The sequence below is a fragment of the Meriones unguiculatus genome (genome assembly GCF_030254825.1).
Source record: "Meriones unguiculatus strain TT.TT164.6M chromosome 13 unlocalized genomic scaffold, Bangor_MerUng_6.1 Chr13_unordered_Scaffold_37, whole genome shotgun sequence".
Classification (NCBI taxonomy): domain Eukaryota; kingdom Metazoa; phylum Chordata; class Mammalia; order Rodentia; family Muridae; genus Meriones; species Meriones unguiculatus.
The window spans coordinates 270,357-283,635 of record NW_026843647.1 but is presented as its reverse complement, the minus strand read 5'-3'; the positions used below and the strand labels follow the sequence as shown (position 1 = coordinate 283,635).

The following is a 13,279-nucleotide window of genomic DNA, read 5'->3' as shown; positions in this document are numbered from 1 at the left end:
TATTTTAGTATTTAACATGCTTGCCACATTAGCAGGAAAACATAAATTTGATCATGATGAAAGGATGGAAGAAAAGTTGGGTGCAGAAAAATAGGCTTGTAATCCAAACTTTATGATCATGAAGACAGAGAGAGAACCTAGGTAAAGCTATCCACTGAATTCAGCAAAATCAGAAAGTAAGGGTTTCAGCGATAAAAATAAGGTGGACAGCAATTGAAGAAGATAACCACAGTTGACTGTGGACTTCAGAAGTACATGTGCTTGTGTGCATGAACCCCCACACACAAGATCACTGTCACAATAGAGTTAAGAAAGTAAAAATTCACAATTATTTTAAAAGTTCAAAGAATTATTACACCATCAATTTTTACAATTCTTTACAAATAATTCCCTTCATATTAAATACGGAAAAATGTCCAGACCTGTTTGAAGTTGCTTGGCCATTCAATCAGAACTTCATTGATTAAAAAGCTTTGATCTTGTGCACTCTTGAATACAAACTCTCCCACTTTAAGTAGTAATGAATTTTGAAAACTATATGCAATATAGTTTTGTATATCATATGTTTCCCTAATATTCTTGTTCTCATCAAAGCTTATTTCATCTCCAGCAGCATTTATAAATTTAATCTTCCTCAGAAATTGATGAAGCTGAAGAGAGACATCATATGATATGAGTGGCCCACACAGATTACTGGCTGACTATTTCTGACAGGATCTCAAGGACAGTCTCTTTGACCTCTCCAACCCCCAGGGGAGAAGCAGTCCTGTTAGGCCACAGAGGAGGACTTTGCAGCCAGCCCTGAAGATACCTGATAAAACAGGGTGAAATGAAAGGGGAGGAGGTCCTCCCCTATCAGTGGACTTGGAAAGGGGCAGGGAGGAGACCAGGGAGGGAGTGTGGGGTTGGGGAGGGAATGAGGGAGCGGGATACAGCTGGGATACAGAGATAACAAAATGTAACTAAAAAAATTTAAATTAAAAACAGAGAAGTTCATTTTCCCTCTCTCTAACATGGCTTTCTTTTTGAAGGTGCTTCATTTATTTATTTGTCTTCCCAGTTGTTTAATGAGAGTAAAATTATTCTCCATAGAAATAATGCAAGAGCTACTGAACACAAATAGAAGTATTATCTATGAAATGAAAGATAATATAGTGTGTAGCATGTCCTTAGTTGGAAAAATGTCCTGTGTCTTTCTCAAGCACTAGAAAGTAATATTTCCATTTAGAAGATGTAGATTTGAAGAGGATCCAAAATGTTGACACCCAGTGCACTTGGTTACTAAGGCTTGGACTGCAGTGACACCACAGCAAGTGAGAGGTCGTGTTGTAGACATGAAAATACCAGTGTCAATGCTACACAACTGTACAGAATATACTAGAAGGAGAACCCCAACCAAAGGAAATAAACAGCAACCAAAGAAACAGAAAATAAATAAGACCACTGCTGCAAAACCAAACAAAAAGAGAAACACACAAACGCACCACAATCATAAAAATCAAAATAACAAGCACTAGCAATCATTAATCATTTCAACATTCAATGGACTCAATTCCTCAATAAAAAGACACAGACTAATAGAATGGATGCATAAACAGAACTCATCAATCTGCTGCATAAAAAAAAATCTTAAAAAAGGAGGACATTACCTCAGAGTGAAGGGCAGGTTTTGCAAGAAAACTGACCCAAGAAACAAGTTGAAAGAAGCCATCCTAATATCTAATAAAATAATGTTTTAACTGAGTTTATTAAAAAGAGATGGGAAAGGACACAAATCATAGCAAAAGGATACATATGATTGCAAAAATCCACCAAGATGACGTCTCAATTCTGAATATACTACTCCATATACAAGGGCACATACATTTGTAAAAGGAACATTACTAAAGTTTAACTCATACACTAAAACCACCACAGTAATAGAAGGAGACTTCAAAACCCCATATTCACCTAAGGACAAGTCATGAACACAGAAACTAAACAGAGAAACAATTTAACAGAAGAACAGATCAAATGGATTTAATGGACTTGCACAGAATTTTCACCTAGACAAAAAGGAATATAACTTCTTTTCAGCACCTCACAGAAGCTTCTCCAAAATTGCCCATTGACTTGGTCAAAAAGCAAGCCTCAACAGGTACAAGAAAGTTGAAAAACTCCTTGTATCTTATCAGACCACCATGGAGTAAAGCTAGGTTTCCATAACAATGGAAAGAAGAGAAAACCTAAAAAACTAATGGAAACTGAACAACTCAGTAACCACGGAGACAGGGAAGAAATAAATTAAAGTTTTTCTAAAATTCAATGAAAATAAATGGAGAACATACCTAAACCTCTGGGACACAATGAAAGCAATGCTAAAGAGAAGTTCTAGTAGCAATTTTAAAACACATGTAAAAGCTCTAGAACAGACAGAAGTAAACGCACCCAAGAGGAGTTGACATCAGGAAATAATCAAACTCATGGATAAAATCAGCATCATAGAAAAAAATGGAAACAATAGAAAGAATCAGAGAAACCAAGAGCTGTTTTTTTTGAAAACATCAACAAGATAGACATACCTTTAGACAAACTAACAAAAAGTCAGAGAGACAGTATCCAAATAAACAGAATCAGAAATGAAAAGGGGAATAATTCCAAAGGATCATTAGATATTATTTCAAAAGACTGTATCCCACAAGTTTGGAAAATATAAATGAAATGGAAAAATTTCCTGATTGATTTCACTTACCAAAGTTAAGTCAAGATCAAGTAAGCAGGTTAAACAGTCCTATAACCCCTAAGAAAATAGAAGCAGTCATCAGGAGACTCTCAACCAAAAAATAATAATAATCCTAGAACCAGAGGCTTTAGCATGGAATTCTACCAGAATTTCAAAGAGGAGCGCATACCAGTACTTCTGAAACTATTTACAAAATCAAACAGAAGGGACATTGCCAAACTCATCTTATGAATCCACAGTCACACAGGTACTTAAACCACACAAGAACCCAACGAAGAAAGAAAAGTTCAAATCCATTTCCCTTATGGACTTTGATGCAAAAATACTCAACAAGATACTGGTAAACCGAGACCAAGACCACATTAAATACATCATCCACCATGATCAAGTAGGCATCATCCCAGAGATGCAGGGATGGCCCAACATATTTAAATCCATCACTGTAATTCACTGAAAGAAAAAAATAAAGATGTTCATTTCATTAGATGCAAAAAAAAATGCCTTTGATAAAATTGAGCACCATTTCTTGATAAAAACCCTGTAAAGATCAGGGATACAAGGCCCTACCTAAACATAATAAAGGTAATATACAACAAGACGATAGCCAAAATCAAATTAAATGGGGAGAAACTCGAAGCAATTACAGTAAAGTCAGGGACAATAGAAGGCTGCCCACTCTTTTCATATCTTTCAGTGTAGTACTTTAAGTTATAGATAAAGCAATAATACAACTACAAAAGATCAAGGGGTCAAAATTGAAAAAGAAGAAGAAGTAAAAATATCCCTGTTCACAGATGACATACTAGTACATTTATATGACCCACAAAATTTTACCAGAGATCTACTACAGTGGATAACCCCCCTTTAGTAAACTGGCTGTTATAAAAATAACTCATTAAATCAGTAATCTTCATCACTATAAATGATAAATGGCCTGATAACAAAATTAGGGAAACAACATCCTTCACAATAACCAGAAATAATATAATATATCTGGGTGTACCTATCCAAGTAAGAGAAAGACCTCTATGACAAGACTGTCACATCTCTGAAAAAAAGACTGAAAAAGATATCAGAAAATGAAAAGATCGCCCATGCTGATGGATTGGTAGGATTAACATAGTAAAAATGGCCATCCTACTAAAAGCAATTTACAGATTCAATGCAATTACTATCAAAATACCAACACAATTCTTCACAGACCTTGAAAGAACAATTCTCAATTTCATATGAACACCAAAACAAAAACAAGAAACAGAATAGCTAAAACTTTATTGTATACTAAAAGAAATTCTGGAGGTATCTACATCCCTGACTTCAAGTTGCTCTACAGAGCAATGGTAATAAAATCTTATGGGACAAAAGGAAAGCAGTGCTAAGAGGAAGTTCATAGCACAAAGTGCTGCCAGAAAGAAGTTTTAGATATCTCATACAAGCAACTCAATGACAAAACTAAAACCCCTAGGAAAAAATAAGCAGTCACACCCAATAGGAGTAGACAACTGGAAATAATAAATCTCAGAGCTGTGATCAATGAATTATAAACAAAGGAAACAATTCTAAGAATCAATGAAACCCAGAGCTGGTTCTTTGAGAAAATCAACAAGATAGACAAACCCTTAGGCAAACTAACTAAAAGGCAGAGAGAAACTATCTAAATCAGCAAAATCAGAAACAATAAAGGGGACATAACAACAGATACTGAGGAAATCCAAACAATCATTAGGTCTTACTACAAAAGACTATATGCTACAAAATTTGAAAATCTAAAAGAAATGGACAATTTTCTTGATACCAAAATTAAATCAAGATCGGGTAAATAGATAAAATAGTCCTATATGTCCCGAGGAAATAAAAACAGTCTCAAAAGTCTCCCTTACAAAAAAAAAAAAAAAAAAAAAAACCAGGGCCAGAATTTTACAGACTTTCAAAAAAAGATAATTCCAATTCTCATCAAACTATTTCACAAAATAGAAACAGAATGAACATTACCAAACTCATTCTATGAAGCCACAGTCACATCAATACTTAACCTCACAAAGACCCAACAAAAAAAGAACTTCAGACATATCTCTCTTATGAACGTTGCTGCAAAAATACTCAATAAATTACTTGCAAACCGAAACCCAGATGACTACGTAGGCTTCATCCTAGGCACGTAGGTTCAATATACAGAAATCCATCATTGTAATCCATCATATAAACAAACTGAAGGAGAAAAAGACACATGATCGTCTTCTTAGATGCCAAAAAAAGCATTTGACAAAATCCAATACCCACTCATGTTTAACTAAGTCTTGGAGAGATCATGGATACAAGACACATCTCTAAACATAATAAAGACAATATACAACAAGCTTATGGCCTTCATGAAACTAAATGGAAAGAAACCTAAACCCTTTTCCATTTTAACTTATACTTTCAATTATAAGATGAAAATGTTTATTGGCTTGACCACAGCAAATTACTTACTAATAATATAAGATTCTAAGCTTCCCCTGCTTGTGAGTGAGGCTTACCTGCCATGGTAAAAGCCAGTCTGTGTTTCTGTCTTTTTTAGATCCTATTTCAGTTTTACTCAATAGCATTTTATGGAGGGCATGGGCCACTGTATACATTGCACTCCAGATGGAATAGATTGGCTCAGAAATAGTCATCATATCATTTACTTTATCCTTAGTCTTTAGGGAAATATTCCCCAGACAGGGTTTATGATTTCCACATCGCGAAGCAGGAGGTGAACAATTAAAATTGTCAATCCAGAATTTAGAGAAGTAAACATCTCCTGGGTAATGGGAGGGTTTAAGGGCCTCAAGAAAGTGCTTGAAGCCAGGGATAGTTCTCTTCTTTAAAAATGAGAAGCTTCCACTGAATAGGTTTCTCAAAACATGATTTTTAGTTACCATAGTCGAGTGTGGCTTTGCCAAGATCCACACCTTTCTGTTTAAAAATATATAAATGTCTACACAGAAGAACACCAAGTCATCTATATCACCATAAAATAAATTCACATTTACTGGTGTATGTTGTTTAAAGTTCAGCAAACCATAACTATATCTTACCCTATAGTCCCACTTATCTGGGAGTTTTTCTATAAAAGCCACACAGATATCTTCTGGTACCATCTTCACTTTCAGGTCAGAGAGAAACTCCCTTCCTCTCTGATCATCAGACACAATGAGCCTCACCCACTTCCAGCCAAAGTGGAGCAATAAAGAGATCAGACCTTGGGTTAGACCTCTGTCTTTAGTTGACATCTGATAAAGGGATGGGAATGTATCTTTATCACTAAGCATATAATCAAATGGTCCATATGTGACCTGAAGAAGCAAAGAAAAAAAGTGATTCTGAGTTTCAGGTATTTGGAATCAACACCCTGAGTGAGGAAGTGACTTCATTATTCACATATGAGGGTTAAAGGACTGAATATTGTTAAGGAGGATGTCTTCTGTGAGATTAGCTTGTCTATCAATCATATGGTGGAATTCTGTCTTTTCAAATACCATAGTCTCCAAAGTTACTAAGATGTCTGAAGCAGCCAATGAATAAACAATAAGCTGTTCCCTGGCTTTGAGATGCACAATAGATCCCTGATGTTGCAATAACAATGGAACAGAGTATCTGATGTAGAGAAAGACTGCACAAAGCATTAATAGGTAATTTCTAGTCCAATAACACGATATTTCCAAGAACCTTCATCTTTAGGAAAGCAAATACAGAAAGAGACTAACAAAGTTTTTAGAGATTCAGTTTCCTAAGTTAAAATGGTGCAAGTTCTGGTGACGATCTGGGGCCACATTACTTGGGGTTATTACATCATCCCTCTTGATGGATTTGCTAGAGAAAAAACTCAGAAAGATGTAAATTATTTTCTTTTATTTTTTGTTACATTAGGTTTCAATACATTTACAAATTGTTTAACTGTGTGATAACAATGAGAGTTACCATGTGAGTTTTTTAATCTTGATTATTGCTGACTCTTGCGCTCACCAAGTATTTTCTCTGTTTGTAGCAATACCTGCTGATAGATGCAATGCATTTCTTTATTGTAGCCTGGAAAGAATCAATTGTGATAATACAGCTAAGTGGTTGGTCTCTGTGGGTGCTATCCTGAGATCTACTTTCCTGAATGAGATCATTAATTCCTTGAAGGATTTTCATCAGTGATGGCATTAAACATTGTTCCAAATTTAGCTACATATCCTGAACTTTCTTTTTCCATATGTCAGATACTGACAACTATAGGAATTTTGAGATGTTTATATGCTAGATTGGGTAGTTAGGTATCTTTGCTGAAGAATCTGACTTATGAACAAATGCAGAATGAGTATCCACAGTACATCATCCATTGTTTGGAGATAGAATCGTGGATACTACTAAGTGATATGCTTAGAAATTCCCAGAATTTGCTGTTCATGCTTTTTACCACACTCTGTTATCTCTTAATTATTGCCATATGAAAATAATTCATTTTCTGATATTTGAAATCTGCCTGTACTAAACATAAACCACTTTTCTGTTCTTTTTTGTTTCTTTGTTTTGTTATTGTTTTTTGTTTGTTTGCTTGTTTGTTTGTTTCAGTCAGGTCTAAGATGAGATTGTGCTTAAAAATATGTTTCTAACTTACTTGTGGAAGATTGTAGAGCTCTGAAAGTGTTGAAACTGCAGCAGAAAATTCTGGCTTGTTTCCTGAAATGATTCCTAGAGCTTTGTGTTGAGTGTTGCACTTGTAGTTAGGGATATACTCAATCCTTCCAGACAGCCACATCAGAGGGCCCTCCAAGGTTTTTTTGTTAGAATTAAAGGCATTGTAGACATGGAAACCCAAGGTCATATTGGGAAGCAGGTTTGAGTTCTTGTTGATCTCTTCAATGGCAAAGTATAAGGACAGCAAATATTGGTAGTTTCTCCATTGCGATCTAAACCAGAGGAACAGAATGATGGTCATTGTCAGTACATTTTTTCTCAGAAAGTCTTTATCAAATACAGGAACTTAGAGGTCCTAGCCCTTGACTTTTCATGACATGTAAATCTTATGTGAATAAGACCTTGACAACTCAGGAACATCATGTAATGGCTCCTAAGCTCTCAGAAGTTTAACTGTTTCTAATATTTTTTGGTGTACATTTTGTGCATAAAATGTCACTTGTTTGTATCCCGTGAGTACTGAATACATATGTGCTTATGATGTTTCAGTACATAGAAGCACTGCGTTATATGGAAGAGTCACTAAGGTGTTCACTAAGAATACAAACAAGAGCTTCATATCCTTTTCTTTTGTAATGATTCAATTTCTCACCCACTTATGAAAACTCTAACAAGTTTATATGCACTCCTAGTGATAAACTGTCTCTTTGTGGTATAGACAGATGCCCAGGTATCTATCTATAGATAGACCCTTTTGAATAAAAGCCAGCATCAGTTCTCAGTGCCCACAGGGTAGCCTTAGAAACATGTGTAGCTCCACTTAATAAGATCCCTTCTGGCATTTTTGGGCAGCAGGCACACCTGTGGTATTCACACATATATAAGAAGGTAAACTCTCTAGTACATGAAATAAAAATAAATAAGCATGTGCAAAATGATGTTATTAGGTCTTGAAAAATGATATGTTATGACTAGTTGCTGCTCTTGTGGAGGACCCTGATTCAAGTCACAGTAGCCAGTGTGAGGTTGCAATAATGTGTAACACCAGTTCTAGGGGATCCATGTCCTGTACTGGCCTCTGAAGGGACCATGCACACAAGTGGTACACACACAAACATGTAGGCAAAACACTTTTTAACATAATGTAAAAATTAATAACTCCTTACAAAAATTAAAAAAAAAGTAGTAAAGAAAAGGTGTTTCTCTAAGCTGGCAGATTAAATGAATGAGTAGAGTTTCCTGGGTAAGGTAGGGGGGAAAAGTAAGTTAAAGAAGCATATATAAAAGAGGAAAACCCCAAGTACATTAAGACAGGACAAAAATGTTCACAATGGGAGAAAGTGGAACTTTGTTGCAGGTAGGTGAGTTGAACTGTGTTACACATAGCCTTCAGTGATTGGGGATGGTCCCCAAGAAGCTTGTTTCAAAACTTGTGGTATATAATAGTCTGGGTGACCCTAATAGAGGGAGCTTAGCAGAATCATTAGCCTGAAGTCCACTGAGGTCTACTGAAGGAAGGAACATGCCTTCTGACCTGCCATCACCACAAAGCAATTCCATTTGGTTGTACTACATTAATCTGAGATCTGTGTCTAGATGTTATATTAAGAGAGAATCTATTGGGCAAAAACAAGCAATTAGTAACAACCAAGAGAAAGAGAATTATTCTTCCCCAAGGATTATCCTGTACCAAAGATAGAACTGTATGAATGTATACATATATCAATGAGAACTCCTGGAAAGAGCTGTGTCTGCAAAGACTGGCTATGAAAACTTCATTGATATGGAGAGATTGCAATGTTGTAGTTTGTGAGGCTCATTGCCATCATGTGGGCTACCTGCAGCACCCTGAGTAGCCATTTCTTGGACATCTCTGTGGTTAAGATGATAGCTACATTGATATCTCTATCTGTATCTATATCTATATATCTCCTATGGCTGATGAATAAAGTCATTTTAGAATGTAGTAACCAAGCACATTCCTGGCTTTTGCCAATCTAAAAGTCAAGAATGAAATCACATAGCCATCTTGGGCCTGTATGATAACTTGCCCCATTTTGCTGTCAACGACCTCTCTGAGGTTTCCAGTGAGGTATTGGATTTATAGTTTTCTTTATTTATTCCGTTACTATGAAAAATACATGAAGCTGCTTCCACATTGTATCATGGAATTTTGGATAACCTAAAGTGTGTTCACAAACTCTCAAATTTATTAAAAAAGAAATTCTCTCTTTTTTTCTCATTTGAGCTGATGGCTTATGTTTTTCCAATCACATAAAAGCAATACTAAAGTCTAAAGAATTGATTATTTAGTTGTATCTGTATACTTATTCATTTATATTTGTGTGACCGGAACTCCACAAGAACATCAGGGCCAATCAACCAGGGCCCAGAGGGTCCAAAGGAGTCTGATGCAATCTCCAAGGACAATGCATGGTCTCAACCTAGGTCCTCTACATATTAGTACCTGATGTGCTGATTAGGCTTCATGTGAGCCCCCTAGTTAGTGGAGTGGACATGGACTACATTTTGTTTGTTGATCACTTTCCCCTGATGGAAATGCCCTAACAGATCACAGGGGAGTAACACAAATTCAGTCATCATAAGACTGTAGGAACTGGGGTGTGTAGGTAGGGGCAGAAAAGTGGAGGAGGATATGGAAGAGAGAGTAGGATTGGGAAGAGAAGAGGGTGGGGCCTATGACCAAGATGTTAATTTAAATAATTAATAAAAGTATTCAAGTGAAAAATATGGCACTAAGTTAGATGCTCTCCCTCAAAGCCCTCAGGGAGTTCTGTTGAGTATGGATATAAGGGATGTAATGAAAACCATTTCTCTGCCAGACATTTTTAGTTGATAGCTAAGATAGACAGAAATGGTGTTTCCTTTGATCATATTTCAAATGTGGTAATGCTGACAACTGAACCATGAATTGCCACATGCTTCACCCAACAATAAATCCCTGCCCAATCTATGGACAATATTGAGTTAAATGCTCTACTCTGCCTGGCCAAGGTAGGTTTCTCATCCCAAGTTCCTGATCCTTAAAAAATATCTCAGGCCTCACAAGTCTGATGTTTGGAGGCTCATGATGCCTTGTGTGGCAGCTGGAGACAATGTTGTTTTGTTTGGCATCCAAAGACTCTCAACCCCTGCTCACTGCAAAGTCTTTGAGAATGCCATGGAGAACCCCAGACTGGGTGCCCAGTAAGTCTCTGTCCTTTTGACTGATATAGAGACCATTTGTATTATACTTCCTGCTCAAATTTACCCCTCTCAGATCTCTTGTCATGTTCACAGCAGGTTGTCACTATAGAAGTTTAGCAGAATTTATGAAATTTTAGGCAGCTCCTATGAACAATGCTGCAGCTGCATGGTCAGTCCATATCATACATGAAAGTCAAACCTTGTTCTTTTCCACAGATACTAGATTCTCTGCTGAAGAAGGCATTACCTTTCTGGCTTCACACTGAAAATGCTAATCTCACAAAATTAGATTTAAATGAAATTCAAACTGATATCTACTAATACCTAACTAATACCTTACATTTTATGGTTCTTTCATTTAAAAGAACTTGCTTGTCAATCATTTCTCCCAGTTAGCAGACAAATCTTTCTCCTGGTAAATGCATGGAGACAAACAGTTTAAAGTTGATGGAATTTTTGAATGTCTAAGAAAGGGATTTAAGGTATGTAAATACAAGTTGTAAATGTCTGAGGAAGTGGTTTAAAGTATGTGAAAATGAGACTTAAAGAGTTTAAAATTTCAGAGTTTTAAAATATTAATCAGTGGAGTTTTGTTATGCTATGAAAAACACCAGGTGAAAGCACTGGTTAATCTCATAGCTACAGGATCAAACTTTATAATGTCCTTTCATTCCTGCTTAAGATATACTTCAGTGCTTCTCATTGTGCTGAAAGCTTATCTGTCATTACGTATTCAGAAAGAGGAAAGGCTGTTCAGTTTTTAGCTCAGAACCATCCTTTTTTGGTGCCCCAGCTTATCTGTAAAGCATCAGTCTACTCCAACTGTTTACAAACACTTGTTACCTATTTTTCCTACAGTAAGAATTTCAGTGTAGATTATGGATTGTGGTCATGTTCATATATTTAAAACTTTCATATCATTGTGTAAACTTTAAAAACTATGATTTAATTTCTTGAGACTTGATCTATCTATCAAAGGTCGAACAGCATCTAGATTAAGACATTGCACGGCGCGGAGGCCGAGGATTTCGCCTGGGAGCCTCCGACCGAAGCTGAGACGAAGGTGCTGCAGGCGCGACGGGAGCGGCAGGATCGCATCTCCCGGCTCATGGGCGACTACCTGCTCCGTGGTTACCGCATGCTGGGCGACACGTGCGCGGACTGCGGGACGATCCTCCTCCAGGATAAACAGCGGAAAATCTACTGCGTGGCTTGTCAGGAGCTCGACTCAGACGTGGATAAAGACAACCCGGCCCTGAACGCACAGGCGGCCCTCTCTCAAGCTCGGGAACACCAGCTGGCCACGGCTGCAGAGGCTGCCACGGCCTCTCGGCCCACATCCCAGCCCCCAGTCCCCCGCCCAGAGCACTGTGAGGGGGCTGCAGCGGGCCTCAAGGCATCCCAGGGGCCTCCCCTTTCTGCTGCAGCTCCGAATGCAGATGTGGTGGCGTCCACACAGTCAGCCCTCCTGCAGAAGCTAACCTGGGCTTCCGTTGAGCTGGGCTCTAGCAGCTCCTTGGAGACTAGTATCCAGCTGCGTGGGCTCATCCGGGCTTGTGCGGATGCGCTGGGCAGCCTGAAGCAGCTGGAGCACTGAGACCTATCCCCCCTCCCCCCACCCCCTTCCCCCGAGAAGAACCCTCTAGAAAAAAAAAAGACATCTGTCAATTAATAATTCAGTCATTTCTGTCTATTGTCTATTTCTGAGCATGGGCTATTTTCTTCCTCTTATGTTGGGATTCCTTCTCTTTCTGGTGCAGTGGGCTACTAGTTTCTCTATCTTGTGAAATCATTCTAAGAGTTCTTTTCTTTCAGAAAAAATTAGACATCCTGTTTTTTTTTTTTTCCTATTCAAGTACTCCATAACAATACAACTACCAGGACCTTAGGCTAGTATGTTTGTTTCCTGCTAAGAGATGAAATATGTATTGAGTTTTCACGAAGGTACTTTTCAGCAAAGGACTAACTTAATCCCAAAATTCATGTTCAAATGAACATATGTACCTATTATAGCATCAACTGGAAAACAGTAATATCAAAAAGCCTAATGAGTCCTCCACACTATCATAAATAACAACAACCTAAATCACAGTTTCTCAGAGAGATAAAATGGCAGATGGAAACTTCAGAAAGTAAAGAGATGAACAACAGAAAAGAAAACAGAACAAAGCAATGAATTCAACTAGGCACTGAGACAAGAATCAGCAGTCTCCAGCAGAACTTGGATGAGGGGGGATATAACAAACAGCTGTACACAGGAAAGACTGAGTACCATAAAAGACAAAACTGAGATTGTGAGGGAGAAGAAAGATATATAGAAAGGCTGCAAATGAAAATCATAAAACCTCCTGTCTAATAACAGAACACTGGGTTTCCAGCAGAGCTAACTAAGCAGAGGACAGAAAATGGGCACGAATGACATGAATTTCAGAACAGCACATTACAATAATGACGATAAATAAACAAGTTATAAGTATGACCACAGTGTCTAAACTCTGAGTTAATTTAAAGATACTAAAGCCAGAACACATGAAACCAGAGATTCTAAGATTTGTACTGAGGGCATAGGGATATTCAAGTTACTTTAGCAGAAACTCTCCAAGTCTCTGGAAAGAAACAGATATTAAAGCAAAAGACATTCAGATGGCCAAATAGATCTGAGAGGAATGGAAACTTATCTTGACATATTAGCATCAATATGTT

At 37.4% G+C, this 13,279-nt stretch overlaps 1 protein-coding gene across 1 annotated transcript; it reads left to right on the top strand.

Annotated features, from left to right (window-relative positions):
- The first annotated feature begins 11,578 nt into the window (after nt 1-11,578).
- Nucleotides 11,579-12,202, top strand: LOC132651017 (protein ZNRD2-like). The gene has a single exon (XM_060376338.1). The coding sequence runs from the start codon at nt 11,685-11,687 to the stop codon at nt 12,171-12,173; it is 489 nt and encodes a 162-aa protein (XP_060232321.1). The 5' UTR covers nt 11,579-11,684; the 3' UTR covers nt 12,174-12,202.
- Nucleotides 12,203-13,279: the final 1,077 nt, after the last annotated feature.

Excerpts from the sequence above, each read along its gene's own strand:
- LOC132651017 (XM_060376338.1), top strand. The coding sequence starts at position 11,685 with ATGGGCGACTACCTGCTCCGTGGTTACCGCATGCTGGGCGACACGTGC.